The 24484-nt window shown below is 35.8% G+C and overlaps 1 protein-coding gene across 1 annotated transcript in view; it reads right to left on the bottom strand.

Moving 5' to 3' along the window:
* The window catches only part of HCN1 (hyperpolarization activated cyclic nucleotide gated potassium channel 1), a 368187-nt gene that overhangs the window by 51247 nt on the left and 292456 nt on the right, over window positions 1-24484 (bottom strand). Inside the window, exon 5 of the mRNA XM_023625674.2 lies at window positions 19160-19306. Coding sequence (XP_023481442.1) covers window positions 19160-19306 — 147 coding nt within the window. The remainder of the gene's footprint in view (window positions 1-19159; window positions 19307-24484) is intronic.

Here is a 24484-nt window from a genome sequence, read left to right as displayed (position 1 = left end):
ATCTTGCAGTACCAGAAAGTATAAAAGTGCTAAAAATCAAACAAAGAAAAACATCAACAAAAAAATCTCCACAATGATGAGGGTTTTTCAAAGAGAACAACTGAAGAAAAGCTACTAATAGCCAAAACTGTACAATTTGAGTAACAAAATAATGTTGTAGTAGATTAACCCCAAAGTATAAAATAAATAACCGTGAACCCATACTTATATAAAGAAATGATTGAGTAAATTAAAAAGTAGGAGAAAGTAGACAAATCTCCTGTTTAAATTCCAAATAAATCAAGTTTATCTATTAAAAAACCAGCATAATACAACAATCAAACAACAACAATGAAGAACCCTGCATTTGATCTTCTTTTACATAAAATCAGTTTATTTCCCATGTGAAAGTCTTCTCTTTCAGTCGTCTTGCCCATTGTTTTGCTAAAGTATGAGAAGATTATTCATGTTCATTGTTTAGTCACAGTGTAGAGAGTATTTTTTTAAAATATAACACAGATATAGAAAAGTGCACAAATCTTAAGTGACTTTTTCAAATATGTGCAACTGTATAACCACCTGGATCCACATAAAAAACGTTTCTCAGAAGGCTTCTTTTTTTTCCTTTCCAGTCAACCTCAGAGGTTCCAGCTATTCTGACTTCTGTCACTATGAGCAGTTTTAATTGTTCTGGAAATTCACATAAATAGAATCACACACGGTGTAGTCTTCTCTGTCGTGCTTTTTTAGCTCATCATGATGTCAGTATGATTCATCCATGTTGTATGGTGGCAGTTCACCCTTTTTATGTTTCAGGCTGTATTTCATTTTATGACTATGCCACAGTTTATTTATCCATTCTACTCTTCATAATATTTGGGTTATTTCCAGTTTTAGGCTAATAAAATAAAGCTGGTATGAACATTTTTGAAGTGCCTTATGCACTGATTTCTCTTGAATATTTACCTTATGTTGGAATTGCTGGATAATAGGGTAAGTATATATTTAAGTTTAGTAGATACTGCAAAAAGTTTTCTAAAATGATTGTATTATTTTTCTTACATCCGAGCAATATATGAAGTTCCAGTTGTTCTGCATCCTTGGCAAAATGTGATGTTCTCACTCTCTTTAATTTTAGCCCTTGGTAGGTATATAGAGATATCTTATAGTTTTTAAAATTTTTCTCATTGTGGTTCTATTTTACATCTTCTCAACGATTAATATTATGCACATTTTCATAGGCTTATCGGTCAGTTGAATACCCTGTTTGGTGAAGTGACCAGTTAAGAGTTTTCCCCATTTTTTTTTTTTATTGTAGGGTTTCTTTTATAGTCTTGACATGAGTTCTTTGTTGGGATATGCATTGCAAATATCTCCTCCCCGTCTGTGGTGTGCCTTTTCACTGTCAATGGTATCTTTTACCATTAATGTTTTGTTGGTAATTTGATTTCTAGTTTGTTTAACCTTATGACAATCAAGAAACACGATATTTGAGATATTTAGATCATGTGGGGAAGGATTTATTTTAAAAATAAATCTGTGCTTTGGAATTGTGCATACTCTGAGGCCCCGGGAAAGTTTAAGCAATATCTTCTTTGGTTATTATTAAAAAGAATAACAGTATTTTAAGGCTCCTTCTAGCACTACAATTCTTTATTGATAACTTAAGTATCATTGTGGAAAGTTTCATTTTGTGAAACATTTAGTTTTCCTCCATTCTACTTATTTCATTCTACACAGTATAGTTCTAGAAAGTTTTAAGCATGGTAGCTATAAATATAATTACCATCATTACAACAATGAATCATGGAGTAATCTTAACAAAACAGAGCTGCTGTTACATTGCTAAATTCCTACACCCAACACACCCTGTATTTTTAGACTGTGCAGAGCACACAAGAGCTTCCTTCTAAGAACTTATGTCAGACAGACATTCAAATGGCATCCAGATGCGCAGACTTCTATCAACTATAGAAACAAATAAATACATACAATCAAATCTATATCAAATGATACTTTACCATCTAGACCATCCTATAAGAGTGGTCCTGATGTTGCCCTATTTTTTTTTTTTTCTAGTTCGGTAGCCTAGACTAATTAGAATAAAAACAGAGTAATTGGATGTATTAGGGTTTCTTTAAGGTGGGAATGATTTTAAGAATGTACATAATAAAAATGAGACAATATTTATTTAGTTCTTGCTGAGTTCTAGGTATTGCTTTACATTTTTTATAGGTATTAATTTCTTTTATCCTCACAAAAATCCCATGCCTTAGGTATATTATTGCTATCACATTTTATAGAAGATATTGAATAATCTGCCAAAGACCACACACTTGCAAGGGGAGGAACTACAGTTTGTTGGGCAGCCCAGTGCCTTAACTTAGAGTTTTGATGAGTTCTAACAGGCCATACTACCTCGGTACATATCTAGAATGACCACAAACCCTGCAGATATCAATGTTAACCATAAATTTGTTCTTTTGAACTTTACACATTTTGAGAGCCTGACATGCACACCTCTTGATTGTGAAGTGGCAAAATGATGGCTACATACTTGGCTGTTTTTATTTCTGCCACAGAAATTATTTTTAAATATCTGAATTTGAATGCCTTTAATGCAACATGCAAACGGCATGCATGCTCTGATTTGCCACAGTTTGTAAAACACGTCTGTATTTGGTATCATGCTACTTCATACAATTAGGCTATCTGACTGGCTTCTTAAATCAATAGAATTTGACATCTTCGAACTCTACAGGAAGGGAATGCAAGAAAAGAGAAGGAGACCACTATTTGTTGTTGTTGTTTGTAGGGGGTACATCTTGCATCATAGGGGACACTGTCAACGTGTGCCCTTTACTTCTCCCTTTTTAAGAAATGTTTCTGCAATGATATCTCTGGTTCCCCCTGCACAGCCACCAAAGGAATGTTGTTATTTAATTTGACAACAAGTTAAGGATAGAATGTGGAAGGAAAGAGAAAGGGAACAAGATTTTTTATTCAGCACTCATTATAAGCAGGTACTTCACATATTGTATCTCATAATTTTTTTTCTGAATAAGATTTGCCCTGAGCTAACATCTGATGCCAATCTTCCTCTATTTTGTACGTGAGTTGCCGCCACAGCATGGCCATTGACAGACTAGTGGTATAGGTCCATGCCCGGGCTGCCAAAGTGGAGCATGTTGAACTTAACCACTAGGCCACCAGGGCCGGCCTGTGTCTCATTTATTTTTTTGGGAAAGCAACCAAAGAATAAAGTTGAATTTTGTTTTATTTCCCCACATATACAAAAGAAAGAAGATTGCAGAGCTTAGAGAGAGGAAATACATTATCCAGACCACAGAACTAGAATATGTCTACAGAAACAAACCATTGTATTTGACTTCCAAAGCATTGTGAATTCAACCCCACCATAGGGCCTCCCTATTATCTGGCTCCTAAAAGCTTAGCACCTAGAATTAACCTAAACTCTTAGATTTTGCAGTTGTCTCTGCTTTAGAATAAAGATAAATAGTCACTTTTAGCATTTTATAACTTTTTTAATCTAAAATTTTACTCATTTAAGACTAATATCTATCGCTTTTTGCTTAAACGTATTTCTGAGATTATTTACATTTTTAACCAATTTGAATGTCATATTTTATGCAGTATACATATTTTCAGGGCAGGTTATTAAATGTCAATGTATTTGCTATTGGGGAATTCTTCAAAAATATGTGTGTCTAGGGGCTGGCCTGGTGGCGCAGCAGTTAAGTGCGCATGTTCCACTTTGGTGGCCTGGGGTTTGTCGGTTCCGATCCCGGGTGCAGACATGGTACCTCTTGTCAAGCCATGCTGTGGTAGGCATCCCACATATAAAGTAGAGGAATATGGGCATGGATGTTAGCTCAGGGCCAGTCTTCCTCAGCAAAAAGAGGAAGATTGGAGGCAGATGTTAGCTCAGGACTAATCTTCCTCAAAAAAAAAAAAAAAAGTGATTCTAGTTAAAAAATAAGCAAAAAATGTCTTGTTTGTGTTTATTATATGTGATTACTTGCTTTGGAAATATAGCTGCTTTAACAATAATTAGTCAAAAATTTTGTGAAAACTAAGTAACATAATATTTCTTTTATGTACAAGACTAATTGAATTTCATCTTCAATTACCAACATTCATTTATATGTCAGGTAAATAAGAAGCATTTCCTCTGCACCAGAAATTAGCATAAAAGGTAAATATAGAGGAAAACAAATGAGATCTTGAAGCATAATTAAATGATTTAGAGTGATATTGATAAATAACCTCCTGGTCAACATGAACTCATTTCCTCTAATGGCTCCATGACATAGTCACAAATGATGAAGGGGAATAATGGGGTACTGGTGACTGAATATATACAACAATTAATAAAAAATAAGCATTGTAAACCTGGGGCCTAAAGATGCTTAAGGCAGGTGTCAATGGACTTCATGCAGCTGCCCTGAATCTGTTGAAGTTATATGCAAATAGGTGTACGCTGTGTATGTGTCTAATGTGAGACAGATGGCAATTTTCACTAGATTTTCAAAGGAGCCATTACCAGCAAGAGGGTAAGTACCACTGGTCTAAATGTAGTATAATGACCACGACGGTTACTGAATGCATTGTGTTTTCTCACTTAAGTATAACAACAACCCAATTGAATAGTTACATTATTAACCGAGTAGTATAAATGAGCCAAATGAGTCTCAAAGAGATTGTCATTTCACAAAAATCACATACCATGTGAGCCCAATAATTAAAAATATACAGTCTGTTCCTAGAGCTACTTTGTCTAACATGGTAGCCACTAGCCACATGGAGTCATTGACCCCTAGAAATGTGGCTAGTGTGACCGAGAAACAGAATTTTTAATTTATTTAATTTTAACCATCTAAGTTTAAAGTTAGAAGCTGTCATTTCAGTTATTAGAAAATGTTAGATTATGTTTGAAAAAACTTGGATAGGCGGACATACTTTTTCAGTTGCAAATTTTACGAAATCTGTATCCAGATCAAGCATTTCTGAGGAAAATTTAGCATCCAACTCAAGATGTACTGTAACTATAAAAAAATACACCAGATTCTGAAGACTTAATACAAAAAAAATGTAAACTATCTCATTAATGTTGTTCTTATATTGATTGCATGTTGAAATTATAACATGTTAGAAATATTTAGCTAAAATTTTTTACACTTAATTTCAGGTTTCCTTTTTATTTTTTAATGCAACTGCTAGAAAATTTCAAATTTCATACATGATTCACGTTAAATTTCTACTGGACAGAAAGTGCGGTTGCAGAACAAGTATGATGTCATACGTAAGGGAATCTGGAATATAGAATGCAGCTCTAGATTTTTTAAAACTTCATGGTAAGTATGTTATTTAATGAAGAATTCTGCATGATAAATATAAAGTAAAATTTTTTGATATTTATTTATGCCTTGAAGAGAGAGGTGGAACAGAATGTGAGACGTCCACAGATGAATCAAATTTGGTTTATTTAGACTCTTGGAAAGATTAGATTTAGATCCCAAGATTTCTAAGAAGAGTAAATCAATATCTGGAACTGGGTAACTAAAGTTGATTTTGAGACCTCACTGAAAAGACCTAAGGAAGTCATGTGCAATCATTACCTCTAAGACCACTACATGACATCTGTGAGGCAATAAATAAATGAAATTAAAACATCCATATCAGCTTCTGAGCAGTCGTTAGTGTCCTAGGAGAGGGTACCTCTGAAATGACAGCTGAAGTGTCCAATCCAGAGCACGGTACATAGAAGGTGCCAAGAGTAGGGTAAAGTTTAGTTTGTGGGTATGAGGTAGGACCATTTTTGGGAAATAGAACATATTCAGGATTACTCTGTGGGATCTTGCCCTCTTCAGGGCTCTCATGTAGACAGCATCAATAAGGGAAAACAATGGCTTTAATGAGCTGCCACAGATGACATTTTCCTCCTTGTTATTCTTTAGAGGAAGACGGTAATCCTGTGGATGTATTTATGGTATTTTTCTAAATACAGTTTACTGAGCTCCAACCCAGGTTCAGAGAATCTGAATCTAAATCTTTAGGGGATATGACTCAAAATCTTCACTTTTTTTTTTGAAGGAGAAGATTAGCGCTGAGCTAACATCTGCCACCAATCTTCTTCTTTTTGCTGAGGAAGATTGGCCCTGAGCTAACATCTGTGCCCGTCTTCCTCTATTTTATATGTGCGATGCCTGCCACAGCATGGCTTGATAAGTGGTGTGTAGATCTGCACCCTGGATCTGAACTTGCAAACCCTGGGCCGCCTAAGCAGAATGTGAAAACTTAACCACTGCACCACCAGGCTGGCACCCAAAATCTCCTCTTTTACTAACACACTTCAAGTTATAAGCAATCAGGTGTGGAAACCATGGTTCTTAAAATAAAAAAGTACCTGAAAATTCACATCTAGTTGAGAGTTAATTTTATATTACACTCAAGACATATATGCATATATTCAGTTTAAGATAATTGTAAAGAATAAAGCAAACATGGATTAGACACTGTGTGTGTGTGTGTCTGAGCTAATCCCTGATTCCAAAACTCATTGGCTCTGTGCCCATAGAAAGTGCCTCAGACTCTTTAGATCTGAACCTTTTCACTTGTAAAATGGAGATCACACTAGCAACTCTATCACAGATTGCTGTGATGATTAAATTAAATAGCACAAGTAAAGCATTTAACAAAGCTTATTTAACGTTATCTATTATTAACCATTATAACTAATAACTATGTTACAAAACAATATCTGTTAAGATCTAATGAATGGTAGAATAAATACATTCTATAAAATTTCAAAGAAACAAAGATTTCAAGATAATTTAGTAAGAGGATATTGGGTCAGATTAAAAAGAAAAACAGTTGAGTTGGGGACTAGTTATTAAAGATCAAAGTCAAGGTGGGTACAGAGGTTCAGAAGAAAAAGATGACAAGATATTCTTAGGACATAGCCAATAAAATTACCTTTTTGGCCAAACTCAAGGAATAAAATATAGGATTCTTATAATAAAACTGCCTGATTGATACAATAAATTTGGAAGGTAAATTATAAATTACATACTCATTCCACTTTTTTTAAAAAGGGAAACACATGGGGGTAATTTTTTCAAAAGTTCCCTCAGCATTCTCAGCCACCTTATATTGATCTGGTGGTTTGCCTTCTAAATTGCAAGATGGTCGACTGCATGTATAAGAGAATTAACCCACAGAAGCAGATCTGAATGCTTAAAAATGTTTTAAACATTTACCTAACCTTGACTAACAAGTTAGGTAACACTTCAATTCCTTAAACTCTAAGCATATCCCTTGATTTCTATGTCCTATTAAAGAGGATTACAATAAGCTATTTCTCTAGCTGGGAATTTGTCTTACTTTTTTAAAGAGAGCTTTTACTGGAATTCCTAAACAATTTGAATATCAAAAATTATGCAATAAATTACAAAGGCAAGAAATACCTTTAATATTTATTTTGGGAAAGTTAAAGGAGTTAGAGATATAAAAGGGAGGATTGATGAATTAATATAGGGTGCCTCAATTTTAGTTTACTGTAGTTTTCTGTCTTACTAAAGAAGAAAGAGTAACCAAGTATTTTTGTATTAGCAAGCAAATTGTATTTTTTAAAATCTTTGAAATAAAAAATGAACATATATATCCCTTAAAATATATTTAAAAAACCTCTGTATTCTCATCACTATAATGAAAGTAACTTAATATGTTTATGTATTCTCTTAAAATAATCTATTATTCACCTTGATATAGTGGTAATCATAATATACATTTCATATTTGTTTTTTTTCCTCATTTTTATTACAGAAAATATTTCCCATTTTGAGACATGGTCCTCACTGCCATTCTTTTTAGTGGCCACACAATATTCTATCTTGTGTTAATCATAGTTATATTAAGAAAAATCCAATAGAGATAGAGAGAAATAGTCTGCAATGGCCTCTTAAATACTGGCAGACTTTATCATTTTTCACCATTACTTGTCCTGAAATCCAGCTATATCATTAATTGCTAGGTTAATAGTCTCCTCAAATTATGAGTTAAAAGGTAATTAGTCTAAAATCTCTGCATATACAAATGGTCAATTACTATTAAGTGGCTTAAATAAAATCTGTCTGCTTGTAAAAGATCTATCAGAACAAGATGAATTTTGAGATGTAGAGATTCAAAAATTTTAACATTTTCTGTAGTTACAGTTCTCATATGCATCTAATTTGGCTTGAGGTATTAAATCACATTTAAATCTTACAATATGAATGCAAACGAAGTTTGAAATTAATTTAGTCTTAGCATAGTCCCACTGGTTTGCCTTCCTAGAACATAGGAACATATCGCCAGTTAGGTACCATACAGGATGACAACAGATGATAAAATTCTCTTAGCATTCACTTAAATTTGATTATAAAGGAAAGAAAAAGAGGTAGAAACAGACCAAAGGAACCCTAAATTAAGGAGCTGTATATTAACATTGAGAGTGTTCATTAGAGACTTTGTATCTGAGCCCCGCTCTGTGGTGTCCCAGGCTTGAAGCTCAGCGAAGATTTGTGTAAGCTCCAGCAGCACGCAGCTCCAGTGGCCTGAAAGCTGTGAGCAAGGTGATGGAGGGGTTTGCAGAATAGGAGTTAAGCCTAACTGATGTGGTAAAAACAGATTGATGTGAACTGGCAAACACAGCCGACAGATGCCCAGAAGTATACTGAACTAAAAAATGTTATTAAAACAGGACCAGCAGAGAGTAGAGGAAATTAATTCTGAGAGAAACTGATTTCAAGAATTTGATAAAAACCATATTTGAAATTTTATCATAGAATCCACATAAATTTATTTTTGTCATTAAGAGGTCAGCAATAGAAATAATCAGTGCATAACAGTATATGTGCATGGGCAAAGGACTGAGGAAATCAGGCCAGGCCCTAAAACCAGGCAGGCATCCTAAGAGGCATTAAATATTCATTCATCTGTCACTTTGTTAGATTTGTACAGAGCCCTGAGTGTGTTGGCAAGTGTTATGGGCTGAATTGTGTCCCCTCCAAATTCATCTGTTGAGGCCTTTTCTCCCAGTACTTCAGAATTTAGACTGTATTTAGAGGTAGGGCCTTTAAAGAAGTAATTAAGTTAAAATGAAGCTGTTAGGGTGGGCCCTAATTCAGTCTGTTTGGTGTCCTTATAAGAAGAGGAAATTTGGACACACCAAGAGACACTGGGGATGTGTGGGCACAGAGAAAAGACCATGTGACGACAGAGGGAACAAGCCAAGGAGGGAGGCCTCAGAAGAATCCCAATCTGCTGACACCTTGATTTTGGACTTCCAGCCTCCAGAACTATGAAAAAAGAAATTTCTGCTGTTTAAGCCACCCAGGCTGTTATATTTTGTTATGGGAGCTCTAGCAAACTAATAGAGCAATTAGGCTAGTAAAAGTGTGGCAGGGAATTAGAAGGAGATACAGAGCTAAATAACAAATAAAAATGATAGGATAAAAAAAAAAGGAAAAGTGTGGCAGGGAGGATGAAGCTGCCCCCTCCTGAGTATCTGCCAAGACATAGCCGCATCACGGCTCTGACAGCGAGGGAGGGGCAGGATCTAGTTAGGGTCACTCTGAGGAGCTGTGGAACACAACCCATACGCTTCAACAACTTCTGAGCTCTCCAGTCTGGGGAGAAATACATTCAAAAAGATATTTAGTTACACGAAGAAAGGATTTTGCTTGATTTTTGTATTAAGCGTGAAACATCTTGGGCACTCAGGTGACAGAAGCAGATGGAAATGGCACTGGAGACCAGGACTAGAGACACAGCGTTGGGTGCTATTCTATAAGATTAATTTTTAAAATTTTCATAAATGTATATAGCAATATTTACTCTTTTATTCATTCCTACCTGTACAATTCACAAGTATATTTACAATGTTGTATAGCCATCACCACTATCTATATTTAAAACTTTTTCATAATCCTCAACAAAAACTTTGTAACAATTGAAAAATAATTCCCCCTTCTCCCTCCCCTCAATCCCTGGTAACTTCTATTCTACTTTCTGTTGCTGTGAATTTGCCTATTCCAGGGATCCCATAAATGGAATTATGCAATATCAGCATAGGATTAATTTTTGAAGTCCTAAAATTAAGCAATACCATTCAGAGAAATATTAGGGGCGGAGGGAAATAATGAAGCAATAAGAAAAAATCCAGGAAAGGGTCCAGTGGTCTGGCTCTCCCTCACCACAATAATACAAATTATCTTCACTCCCCTTCCAATTTCTATGATTTTCTTTTCTCCACATCTTCACTGATACTTACTATATTTTGTCTTTTTGATAACAACCATTCTAACAGGTGTGAGGTGGTATCTCATCGTGGTTTTGATTTGCATTTCCCTAATGATTAGTGAAGTTGAGCACCTTTCCATGTACCTGCTGGCTACTTGACTATTTTCTTTGGAAAAAATGTCTATTCCAGTCCTTTGCCCATTTTTCAATTGGACTACAGTCATGTACCACACAATGACATTTTGGTCAACAACGGACTGCATACACGATGCTGGTCCTGTAAGATTAGTACCACCTAGCCTAGGTGTGTAGTAGGCTATACCATCTAGGTTTAAGTTCAGTCTCTGATGTTCTCACAAGGAAGAAATCACCTACATGATGTATTTCTCAGAACATATCCCTGTCGTTAAGCATCACATGACTATATTTGTTTTCATTCTGTTGAGTTAAAGTTCTTTATATATTATGGATATTAACCTCTTATCAAATGTGTGGTTTGCAAATGTTTTCTCCCATTCTATAAGTTGTCTTTTCATTCTGTTTCTTTTGCTGTGCACAAGCTTTTCAGTTTGATGTGGTCCCACTAATTTATTTTTGATTTTGTTGCCTGTGCTTTAGGTGTTGTATCCAAAAATACATTGCCAAGACCCGTGTCAAGGTTTTTCCCTGTGTTTAAGGCCTTAAATGATTTTGAATTTTAGTATGTAGTGTCTGCTTAGTCTGGCAATTAAGCACATGTGACTTCCTACATTTATTGCACTTTTAGCAACGTATTTTAACTTTTTCTCATAGTTTTTTAAAAATGCATTTATATCTTGTCTCTACAAGCATATAGTAAGAACTTTGAGATTGGAAACCACATTTCACAATTTACCTTCCCATCAGGCCTGGATCAATGCCCGGCACACATTAAGAAATCAATAAATGTTTTTTGTCTGTTTTCTAAAAACTAGGAATACAGGGGAAAACCTCTATGCCAAAAGAGAGAAGACCCAATTTCTTTGCTTGGTAATATGACCATGACCAGGCCACTTACGTAATTTTTCTAGCCTTTTGTTAACTTTGCGTGTTACATGAGTATCTGATAATCTATGAGATCCCTATATAGCTTTACGATGCTATCATTCCAGCCCGCGTTAGTTAATCTTAACTAAACCCATTTTTAGAAGACATTTAAAAAAATCATTAAGTACGTACTTTTAAAAAAAGATTCAGAATTGCACTAAATAAATATGCATGCAAATTATGCTTTCTTCCCTAACAGTCCATTCGACAAATTAAAGGTCAGAAGGGCAGTATTATGAGCTCAGTCCGATTCATGTTCTGTGAAAATGAAATATACTGACGTCCTATATTCTACTGGGACACATGATCTGTACCTATTTTCAGCTCACAGCTCTTCACACTCCATTGTTTAAAAATAGATCAGTTCTGAACTTTGGAGACAGGCTCAGAAGGGCATTAACTTCACTCTCGACTGTTAAGTTTGCCATTTTGCTCTAATTGAATCAGTATAAATCTGATCACGTTAAAAATAGACCTTCTTACTTTGTATACATTCTAACAGCCTCTCATAAGCACAGAGGCACAGTTTGCTGAATTTTTCTAAGTAGTTTTTTAGTTTTAAAAATACTGCCTGCTTTTATGAAAGCATTCATCAGTCTCATGATCCTAACATTTCAATGCCAAGTTTTGATGCTAAGACATTGTCTCCAGAAAGCCGGCTGTTAAAATGAAAGAAGAGCTTATTAGCAGATTGTTTGAATATTTTCCAAAGGAAATGATGAGGCTGGACTTTGTGTCCCTCCTGTGTACGTCCTAACACCCTCTGAATGACCCTCTGATAGCACTTTCGCACAGTTATAATTGCTTAATTAAATTTCTGTCTCTCACTAAGCTGCATGAGCCTTTTGTTACTTCCCAAGAGGCCTGAGACTATATCCTATTCTCTACTGAATCATGGTAATACCAAGAATTAAACTTTACTGTGTACTTCCTTTGTGCCAGGCACTTTTCTAATTTTTTATATTTTTTGCTCATTTAATCTCTGTAACAACTCTATGAGGTAGTTTTTGTCATCATTATTCACATTTAAAGATGAGGAAGGTGAAACACATACAAGTTGTGAAATAGTCTGAAGTTGTACTATAGTAAGTTGTGGAGCTGGGTTTAAACGAGGCTGCTGGAACAAGGGCCATGCTCTGAATTACGATGCTGTACAGCCCCTCTGTTGGAGGTTGTCATTCATTATTTGTTATACAGCTGAAAGGATACATATAATTATTAATGGCACTGAGAATATTATGAAATGGATTTAAACTATTCAAAACAATGAAACTTTGAATACCTGAGCAGCCAGGGGAAGACAGGAGCATCTTATAAGCAGAGGGAAGGAGGAGAAAAGAGGTGGACTCCCAGGGAGAGCCAGGTCAGGTAACAGCTGGGATCCCAATCTACTACCAACCCCAAGTTTCTAGAGAGTATCGAAGTCCAGCTTTGCAGACTCAGAGTTTTGACCAGGCATAGCCACAGAGCAACAAGAGAATGAAGATTATAGATCTTAGAAAATAAATACATCACAAAATAATAGCTGGAACTTAAAATGCCAAGTGCCTGGGTACCACCTTAAGGCTTTTTCTCAGAAAACTGTAGTTGTTCCTTTACTTTCTGGTCCATGTATTTTAGTTCACAGTGAAATGAAGATAACATTTGTTTGTTTGTTTGCTTTCACTGAGGAAGATTAGCCCTGAGCTAACATCTGTTGCCAATCTTCTTTATTTTTTTGCTTTGAGGAAGATTAGCCCTCAGCTAATATCTGTGCCAATCTTCCTCCACTTTATATGTGGGTCACTGCCACAGTGTGGCTGATGAGTGGTGTAGGTCTGTGACCAGGATCCAGACCTGTGAACCCAGGCTGTTGAAGCAGAATGTGCAGAACTTAACCACTATGCCATGAGGCTGGCCTTGAAGATAATTTTTTTTTTTAAAGATTGGCACCTCAGCTAACAACTGTTGCCAATATTCCTTTTTTTTTTCTCTTCTCCCAAAACACCCCCCGTACATAGTTGTATATTCTAGTTGTAGGTCCTTCTAGTTGTGGCATGCAGGATGCTGCTTCAGCATGGCCTGACGAGCAGTGCCTTGTCAGCACTGGGATCTGAACCAGTGAAACCCTGGGCCACCAGAAGCGGAGCATGTGAACTTAACCACTCTGTCACAGAGCCAACTCCTGAAGATAATTTCTTAAGAAGACTTTACAATCACTTCTCAGAACACTGACAGTTCCAGTGGAGCCAGTGCACAGGTCACACGGCCTAGCCCAAGGATGAAGAACACACAACTTTGTCTGCCACTCTGAATCTTCCACACCCTGAGGTGGCTCACCACTTAGGTCTGGATAGGGAAAGCAGCAACATTTGTTTTATGAGCCATTGACAATATCGTAGTCAGACTTGGCATAGCAATAAAGTTTAAAAAAAAAGGTATTTTCTATCTATTCCATGGATTTTATTCAATTACAAAGATTGGACAGAACATTTATACACTGTCTGTTATGGTACCCTACTGAAATATCCTCTATCCACTAAGCTGACTCTGCAATAAATTACTAATGCATAAAACTGGAGAAAGTTTAAAAGAAAATAAAAACAATCATATACAAAATAGGACCTTTTGGATTATAGTGCACACATCAAAACAAAATCACAGAGGAATCTAAAGATGCCAGTATCTTCTTGCTGTATATGAGAAACAATGTTGTCCATAGTCTCATCTAAAGTGATATTAAGAAAGTTCTGTGGTTACGGTACTTCATAGTTCTGGGCATCACTTTTCTTATCCATACCAGGTACACTGTTCTGTCGACAAAATGCTCTTTCCAAGCTCTAACAATCAATGATTCTTTGAGATGATTTGCCCAGCATGAGATCCTTATTTAGTTTTTCTTGGCTTATTTACCCAACTAGTAATTATTAAATATGTACAGGGGCTGGAGTTATGGTGGAAACCAAGAAAGACAAAGTCCTTGCCTTCCTGGATGCTGAGTTCATACAGCAAAATGGACAATTAACAAGAAATACAAAGGTACAACAAGACGACAGAATGATGTGTACACAACAGAAACGCTGATATGATGGAGAATGACTATGAGGGAATTAATTTAGATGAAATTCTCAGAGAAGGCCTCTGCAAGGAGGTAACACTTGTGTTGTGACTTGAGCGGGCTATTTGTTAAAGGCATTTCAGCAATTCCTCTCCAACATACAAAAAAAAGATAAATGACCTAATTTGAGCCACAAAAATGGAAATAGGAAAATGCTTTCAATAAAATAGTGCTTTTGAAATATCTATTAAGTGAATTAATTTGCATATATATGATATGAGAGTTTTGTAAGAGCTTTCAAAGGTCACAGAAATGAAATTCTTTGTGCCATTTTCCACCTTAAAGATTCTTCATATTTAAAAGTATTCAAACAAGTTGAAAAGAAAGACTGGAGAATAAAACATAATATGGACTTAATGAATATAGAATAATTTTCACATTTTTAAACATTGCATTTTACTTACTTTCTCTATTTTTAAGCAATAAGGTTTTTTGTATAAGCTTTAGAGTCTGAAAGTTTGACCTATCCTTTATTTTTATACATTCCTGAGTACCCCGACTTGTGTTAGAAGAAGTCACTGCTCTTAAGTATACATTAGAATCTTAAACTATGCAAAATAGCTTCATAAAAATGAGCATTCTGGACAATATGGCATTTTAAGTTAAAAGTCTTGTTACAACGTAAGATGGCTGTTAATCCAAAATTGAATATACTATTAGCAATTGTGTATGGTGTGTGTATGTGTATACAATGCATATCTACTATTGTTACCTTTGGTCACCAAATACACATCAAATAATCCAACTTTCCCTTTTTGAGTATCCTAGTTTCCCTCGTTTGACATTTACTGTATCAATCATTCAATGTCTTCTCTATGCCAGGCAGTTCCTAGACGCTAGAGGCACAACAGTGACCAAACTACACCTTTCATGTTTATGCCTCATATTCTAAGTGTAATGTAGCTTTTGAAAATCGGAATGATGCATTTTACTACTTTTAAAATATTTCTTGTGATCTACCACTATTACTTGAATATAGCAGGTACCTAATACTCCAAGTTAATAGGAAGCAAAATATATTTCTCATTGAACTTTTCTTCAGAAAACATGTCTGGCTTTTATAGATTTAAGTTGAGTTTGAATAATGACTTGTTGTCTTTCTGCCAATGTCTTTCCTTACTGTCCTATTCTTCTCATCCAACTTCCCTTCTAATAAAGTACTAACTCAGAATAACATTAAATGTAAGCTTCTGTGTGATTCTGATGCCAGAGGAGCAAAAACTGAAGAGCAGATAAACAAATGGAGAACATTGTTTTCACCTTTTTAAGGTGTTAAGTGTTTGAGCATCTCATGCTTCCACTTCTAGAATCTCTAATTTCATTAAAAGCCATGATTCTGACCCTGTTTTTCATTCACAGTTCTGTTAAAAGCATACTCTCAGTAAATATTTAATGAGTTCCTACTATATACTGGTCACTAGAGATCCAAAGATATGAAGACACAGCTTGATCCTCAAAAAGCTCTCAGTCTTGAAAGAGACAAACAATAAACTGACAAATGATAAGTACAGTGACAGAGACAGAGGGGTCAGGGAAAATTTATGAAGAAAGTCATGCCTGGTAAGAGTGTTTAATGGAAAATAGAGAGTAAGCTGAGTAGAAAAGATTGAAGATAGAGAGGGTGGCAGGAAGAAAGGCAAAGGGGCAATCAACAGCTTTCCCTCCCCTCCCCCTGGAAATGAACAGCAATTCCCTGTTAAAGAAGTATGAACGTAAAGAAATAAAAATGGAGGCAGGCCATGGGGGCAGTTCGTGTGTCATGTCAAGGAGTTTGGACTTTTTTCTTTCAGGGGATACGAGGTCATGATCAGGTTCTTGGAAGAGAGTAACATCATCAAACTTGTGTTTTATGTTGATCAATATGGTAGCCATGAGATGGGATGCTTTTGAGCTAGTAAAGATCAAAGTCAGGGGGAAAAGTTGTGAGTACACTTCAGAAGTTGCAGTAACACATGCTGAGAACCTGCCATTTGAAAACATAAAGGAAAAAAAATTGTTAACTTAATGATGGAATAGTTGTAGGAATTGAGAAAATTGGAGGTATGTCTGTGGACGGCTTTAAGGGGGTAAAAATGAAAAGTAGATTTTTTCCACTAACGATCAGAGTAAACTGAAGTATGGCAAGAAAAGATAGTTAATAAGACACACATAATTAAGAAAATTTTCTTGTTATCCTGGTTTTCCATTACACTGAGAATTTTCAGCACAGAGGAATGCTTCCCATTTAAGCATGCAACTACTTAGGGTTCATTTTTATGCTTACTTTTTCTGTCAGCTTTTTGTATTCCCTCAATGACATTTTCTGCTGGAATCCTTACTTTTCCCTGTTTCTTTAAAATAAATCCTTAGTTTTATTGCATGCTCCTGTCTTTTGATTTGATTTTAATCCCTGATACTGTCTCTATGATTACTTTGTCTCCCGGCTACGGCCCGTCGCACCCTATGTTTGAATCCCTCCAGGCCTTGAGCACCCAGCCTGTGTCCTGTGTCCTGAGTTTCTGCCTGTGAGTGAAGGGGATTTGGGTTTAAACCAAATTCTGTAAGCCAACAAAGAGATAAAGCGGAGCCTACTGACAGATTAAGAAAAATGATATATTACTTTAAAAAAAATACACAAAGAAGTGTTTGAATTATGTCTCCCAAAGCAAAAAGATTCATACATTCTTATTTGATTAAGGACCAAGTAGGGAAAATAAGCTAATCAATAGCAGATATTTAGCTCCTTTTATTGTCAAAACTCTTAACTGATATCTCAAGGCTTTTTACAAAAAAATATGTAAATAGCTTTTAGTGGATGCAGAAACTTTGGAATGGTTATAAATGGTAGAGATGTTAGTTGGAATGAAAATATTTGTTGAGTATTTAATATATGTTACATGTACTAGGAATTTCAAGAAAATTTCAAAATGTAGACTAAATGTCCTTTTCTATTAAAGAAATTTCATGACAAAAGCAGAAAAAACAAATGTGGAAGAATAACGATAACATACAATAAATAGCACGCAAAACTTATGGACTCAGTGCAGTGGGGGTCAGGGAAAATAGTGATCAGATCTAGTCTGGAAAACCAAAGAAGTTATAAATAAAGAAGTATTATTTGAACTGGATTTTGCTTGTAGAAGGCATTTATTTAGACGAGAGACATTTCTGGAAAACACATGATGCAAGGGTTGGAAATTATAATTGATTTTTGCAAAACAGCAAGTTGCACAGTTGGGCGGTAGGCCACTTTGGAACATGCAGGGCAGCATGGAGAAGGCAAGCTGGAAATGTAACCAGAGTCAGAGCATAGAAGAGCTGGCATCTCAGCCTAAGGTGGCTTTATTTGGTTTAATTCGTAATATGAAGACTGAAAGTTTCAGAACAAAGAAACAGCCAGCTTGTATACATAAAAGAAGATTAATCTGGCATCGATGCTTTAAATGGTAGTTAGGGAAAACAGACCAAAGGCTGGAAGGCAAACCAAGGGTGTAGTGTAGATAGTCCCTGAGAGAGAAATAAGGTTAGGGTGACGGCACTGGCAAAGGAAACAAGGGCATGGGCACGAGATGTATTGCCACAGCGAATTGATAGCATTTGGTGATTGACTGGATGTGCAGAGAAGAGAAAGATTCGAAAAAACGACCTAAGTTTTTACATTCCATATGGCTTGAGAGAATGATTAAAACATTTACAGAGAAACTTCATTTACCTTAAAAGGTAAATGGTTTAGTGATGGAAGATAATAACTTTATTACATAGCTTACATATATATGGGGCCAGGGGATATCATGTGGCTTTTAAGAAAAGTTCTTATGGCAAGAACTTGGAACTCAAATTTACACAATTGAAGTGTGAGATGAAATAAATAACAGATAATAAACTCAGAAAGGCAGAATGAAAGCCAATGGCTCAGTAATGGTTCAGCGTTAAGCCCAAGAAAGAGATTCAGGATGTGAGTTTTGTTAACAGTTTAAAGTACCATCAAGGGCTCAAAGACAAAGGCTTTGATGATTGACAGGTCATTGATAACTTTCAAGGAAACAATTTTGGTAGAGCAGTGGAGATCAAACCACAATTCAATGATTATATAGTAATCTTTTGAGAAGGTTGGTAGTAAAAGAAAGAAGAAAGAGCAAAGCAATGTAAGAAATATGATCAAGAGAAGGTTCCCTTGGTCTAGGGGAGACCTGAACATTCTAGTGGGGAGAGGGAAGACATCTAGGGAAGATGGGAAGAAGATGTAATGCAGAGGTGGTCATTGATGTTGCGGTGTTTCAATGAAGTGATAGGAAACAGAATTTACTTGAAACAGGTCAGCTCAGTCTTTGACCAGGGTTCATAGGATAAACAGGGAAAAGGAACATGAGAGGAGAGCAGAAGTGAAAAAGGAGATCAAGAAACAGTTCAATAAGCATGAGATGAAAGAGTGGAAGATTCAGAAGATATGGACAATGAGGATACAAGAAAATATTTTGATAACCAGGGATACAGAAAATAAAACAGTTCTGAGAATCATAATTAGAGGAACAATTTTCCAGCACTGTTTTTTCTCAACAATTAAAAACCTGTATATGGGAGAACACAAGGGAGAATAAGGGCAAAAAATGATGTTTTTAACATTTAGTTCTGATTTTTCTTTTGAGTAGTGTCATAACATGGACTTGAGGATTTCCCATGAAAAGAGAAAATAAACAATGATCATGTACCATGGAGAGTGAGGACTAGAAATCTTACCTCTCTCAGAGGATCATTGAGTTCATTGAGAATATTTTCCTCATCAAAGATTTTGCCTTGGTATCTGTGTTCATAGTAATCATGGATCTTCTGACGCATATCAGCTGGTAACTTATGGAATGACATGTATTGTTCTACTTGCTTATACTGTAAGGAAAGGAAAAAAGGAAATTAGAAAACATTGTTAGGCTATATTAGAAATCACCACGTTACTTTGTTGTGCTGTAGTCAATAACATTTGAATAACAGTAACGAAAAAAAAGAAATCTTTTAAGGGGAAGGAACTGAAGTACTAGGTTGTAATCTATCTACTCTGTGTCACATACTGTAGTAGGCATTTATTTAGGTAAATACTTCTTGTAAAGAACTGAGATGTTATGGAGACAAGGCATGAAAAGAGTTCAGAGAGAATTTAAGGGTATAGCCCCAGAAGAGCTAGTGATGGGGCAAGAAAATAAAAAAGGATGCTATTTTTTTGGATTCTTTTTTTTAGCTCATTCTAGAAGAAGCATGAAATTGCTGTTCGCCTCTTCATTTGGAGAAAGAATCTCGTAACTTTGAATAGTACAAAAGGTTTTATCTTAGACCTTATAGCAAAAGATCAGACCTAATTAAATTTTGAATCTAGAGGCAGAGAGCTTGGGAGCTGTTTGAAAGTCATAGATAGCCAAGCAACACAGATGCCTTGTAAAGGAAGAGAATATGTCAGACTTCCAATTCAGGACACAGGAGAATATCAGGGTGAGACTAGATCCACATAATTTTATAGCTGAAAGTTAACTTAGACATTTAAGTTCATTTAACCAAGTAGTTCTCAAACTTGATTGGTTATAAAATTTGGGGTGGATTTGCCTATTGGGAACACAGATCTACAGCCTTAACTCCAGAGATTGATCCCGTTGATGTACCTACATTTGTAACTTTACACACACACTCATATACACACATACATACACATTAAAAAAAAAATAACAACCCTGCTAATCAAACAGGAACACAGGAGCATGTCTGTTACTCAGGAGCTTATTAGAAGAGAATTTCAGGCTTTATCCCAGACCTATGAAATCAGAATCTGCACCTTAAAAAGATCTCCAGGTGACTCATACTCATTTAAGTTTCAGAAATACTCCCTCAGTGTTTCAAATGCAGGTGGTCATGAGGCCACACTTTGAAAAAATCTATGAGAGCCCAAAAAATTAGTTTCATTGTACAGATGATAAAATTGAGTACAAATAAAAAAGTAGGTTATAAAACTGGATAAAGATATTGGAATAAGATTCTTACCTTAAACAAAACACATTTGATATATTATCTATGGAAAAGATTTTTCTCAAGTTTTTCTTGATAACAGAGCTCTGACTAGAAGACCTAGGTCTTCTGATTCCTTGTCCATAATTATTGTAATTGTAGTTGGTAATTTATAATGTACATCTAATGAGAAACAGAAATTTACTATATTGTATTTCTTCAATTTTTTCTACATACTTTCTTTGTTCATATTCATATTGTTTGGATGTTCTCTTTTAGAGATTAGTATCCTCAAGTAAAACAACTTTGTCTTGATATTTCCTTTGTTTAGTTAGCAGACTATCCCCTATTTAAAGCCTGTAGGTTTCTATCTATCTATCTATCTATCTATACCTAAACCATCTGAATTATGATTTATGCATTTTCAATTTAGGCACTGTAGAGGACCAGAATTGGCCACCCCACAATGTCTCTCTTTAGCTTGATTATTTTTAAGGATAAAAGACTCTGAAAGAAACTTTGACCTCCCGCCTAACCCCCTAAAAGAATTTAAGATGGGCCATCACCATAGATAACTCTGGGTATGACAGACTCCGGGAATCTTTGCTAACCTTATTTTTTTCAAAGTTCTCTCTGGGGTCACATTGTTTATACACGACCGAGCAAACATTTATTTATCCAACATTTGCTTTTCCATCCCCATGTAAATTGCCTTCTTCCCCTTTGAAGTCCCAAACCACTACCCCAACATCCTCCTTTGTCTTTAAGATGGTATTTAAGGTGGTGGCTTCAGCCATTTTGGTGTTACTCAGTTTTCCTGGGTTTTTCCCATGTATACTTGTTATTAAAATTTGATTTTCTCCTATTATTCTCTTTCATGTCAATTTAATTCTTAGAACAGCCAGAAGGACCTAGAGGGTAAGGGAATAGTTCTTCCTCCCCTACAGCACCAGCGTTGTCACCGTCATTGGGTATAAGTAGGTTTAGTATGTACATACTCGAGAAGTATTAGGTTAATTTTTCCTGAAGCACTCAGAATCTGTATGCCCACTTAACCTCAACATACTTGGTAGCCCCCTTCTAGAGACCTGGGACTCAGTCTTCTTGGCCCCTCATGCAGCTGGTCCACAGGAAGGAACTTTCAGTGGCCTTCTCTACGAGACCACTGTGTAGAATAAAGTTGATTTGCAGCTGGACTAGAAAAGCTCAATCTTTATATCTAAAGATATTTGTGCGTCTGATTTTTACTCTTATCCAAAAAAAGGGCAGTGGGATATTTGATGTACTGTTTAGAATCCAAACCTCCACTGGAGACTCCTAAGGTTAACTTCTATGCTAATGATTTGCGTTGAGCCTACCTGGTTGGATTATTCTAGCTTGACTATTTAAAGAGCTACTGACAGCTTTGTCAGTGAGCTCTCCCCAAACCAAGACTCCTTGCACAGATCTTGGCGGATCAAACCAGAGATGCAGCATGCTCCAGGTGCCCAAAGATTGAGCACACAGCATGCTCGTGCTGGGGAAAGGCCCTTGGGCCTCTGATCATTGTCTGCATTCTCTTTCTCTGCTGCATTGTGTCCTTTGCCATTAAACAAAACCCTCATATAAGTATAGTCTGTGGAGGCTCGTAAATCCTGTCAAATATCTTAACTTGGGAAAACAATAAGACAGTTTCAGACAACAGGAGTGCCACAGTTTGGACACTTACTGCATTGACAGAAGTCCTTTCTGGCCAAATAAAGGATTCAAGTTTCTTCAGGACCAGTAGATGTCAGGTAATTTCTGCTGACTTTTCTCAACAGACTGCTCACTCAAACACTGTTGGAGTGCTGAGAACCTTTGATTTTATCTAGCATATTGAGCTCTAGAAGTCTCCATTCTTTGCATGCATTCAGGGGTATGGTAGGCGACATTAAAACTTAGTAGTATTTTATTTGTTTTGGGGAAATCTGTGCTTATATGCAAAGGCCTACTTGTCTGGAGAAAAAAAAATACTACGTCTACCTCTGAAATTGGAAAACTAACTTCATTAGCTAACTACAAATGTTACACATAAAGTTATTTTATTTTATGGAAAGTCAGAGTTTGTTGAATCTAGTTATTTTTCCTCACAAAAATTATTTAATCTCTTTAGACTTCAGTTAACTAATCTACACTAAGAGGGTGTTAAACCAAATGATCTTCCTTGTTCTTTCAGACTAAAGTTCTAGAAATATTTCCTGTCATTTACTCATACGGAGTTCAGTTTGATTTTTGAGCCTATGCTACATACTTGAACCATTCATTGACTCATAGTAATTATTGATCTAACAAATGTTAGTTTATTGCTATGTGCCAAGGTTTCTCAAGGTGTGATGGCTAAACAACCAGTATCACCTAGGGACTTGTTAGAAATGCACATTTGTAGTCTCCACACCAGACCAACTGAATTAGAACCTCTGAATTAGAAACTCCGGCAGTGTGTGTTTTAACAGGCCCTCCATATGCTAACATATCAGAACCACTTCTATACGCCAAGTACTGTGTTATCTTAGGACATAAGGAAGCACATTTGAGGGAGGAGAAGAGAAAGCCAGGAAATTCAGTTTTGACAAGTTAAGTTTAAGATGCCCATAACACATCCTAATGCTAATATGTAGATCAGGCACTCAGAAGAGAAAATATACACATAGTCAATGACTAAGGGATCAGAAAGGAGGATGCGTCAAACGAGAAGGAAAAAGGGCAAAAAGTGGAACGTATATTTTAAGAGCATTTGTGTTGTGGAGGTTGATCAAGTTAAGGGAACTGACGTTAGCTAGCAAGATGTGAGAGGAGAACCATAAAAGTTGGATTAGCAGAATCCAAAGAAGGATAAAGTTTCAAGGAGGCAGTGCTCAAAAGGGGTCTATTCTAAAAAAAGAAATAATGGACGCTGGCCATTGAATTTGGAAATTAGGTAATAATCTTTATTAGAACACAACATTCATTGAAAACAGGAGCTACTTCCTTTTGTTTATGTTTTCTCTCACACTTAACAAGACATGTAAGAATGAATGAAAACATCACCTCCATGTGACATGGAGAAATAAAAATAACGAATAACTCTTTGAAGTAGACACCTAGTAGAAGGTGGACAATGAAATAAACTAGCTGTTAAAAGTTATGCATAAGCTGGCAAAGTCAAAAAGTGATAAAATGGCAAAGTTTCTGTTACTTGTAGTAACACACCATATGCAAAAGATGACGATATATTTAATAGTCACTGATGGATAGATTTTTGAAAAGTAAAGATGCAAATATAATTCCTCTTGAATATGTGAAATCAAAAGTTCATCCTATCAGATCTAAAGAGACTATAAAACAATTATCATTTAAAATTCCAATGTACTTTTATTTTTAAAATGTTCTTTGCAATTAATATATAAAAATAATGCATGTACATGATATTAAAAATGAGATCTAATAAAGCATTTATAATGCATGGCAACTTTCCATTCTGAAATACACCAGTCTCTCTCCTCTCATGTCATCATTTTTAAAAGGTGTTTTGCCCCTGTTGCTAAGTAATATGCTTCTGTTTCTATTTCTTATGTGGTTAATTATAGGCATCAGTTATTCAGTTTTTGCCATAAAAAGGTGATTTCGTCCCTATATCTTCTCACTTCCTTTCTCATGCTATAATTGAGTCACGAGTGTTAATTCTTCCCTTAGTTTCCTTTGCAACTTTACATAACATATTTATACTTTTATTTCTTGGTTAGAAAACTCTGGGCAAGTTTATTAGAAAGTAACAAACTCCCTCCTCACTTTTACTTTTTAACTTCTATCATCTCTACCTTTAAAACGTAAAAATGGTGGCCACCACAGCATGTCCACTGATGAATGGTGTAGGTCCACGCCTGTGAACCAAACCAGGCTGCTGAAGTGGAGCGTGCCGAACTTATCCTTTGTACTAATAATTGAGCCTACTAAACCCATAAAGTGTTACACTGTTTAACCTACTGCAATTAACCTGGATTAATCTGTTCTTTAAAGAATTTGCAGTTTCTTTTTGAATCTCTGTATCAGTCTTTACATTAAGTGCAGCTGTAAGTA

The sequence above is a fragment of the Equus caballus genome, chromosome 21 (genome assembly GCF_041296265.1).
Source record: "Equus caballus isolate H_3958 breed thoroughbred chromosome 21, TB-T2T, whole genome shotgun sequence".
Taxonomy (NCBI): domain Eukaryota; kingdom Metazoa; phylum Chordata; class Mammalia; order Perissodactyla; family Equidae; genus Equus; species Equus caballus.
The sequence above is the reverse complement of the archived record's forward strand: the minus strand, read 5'-3'. Positions and strand labels throughout refer to the sequence as shown.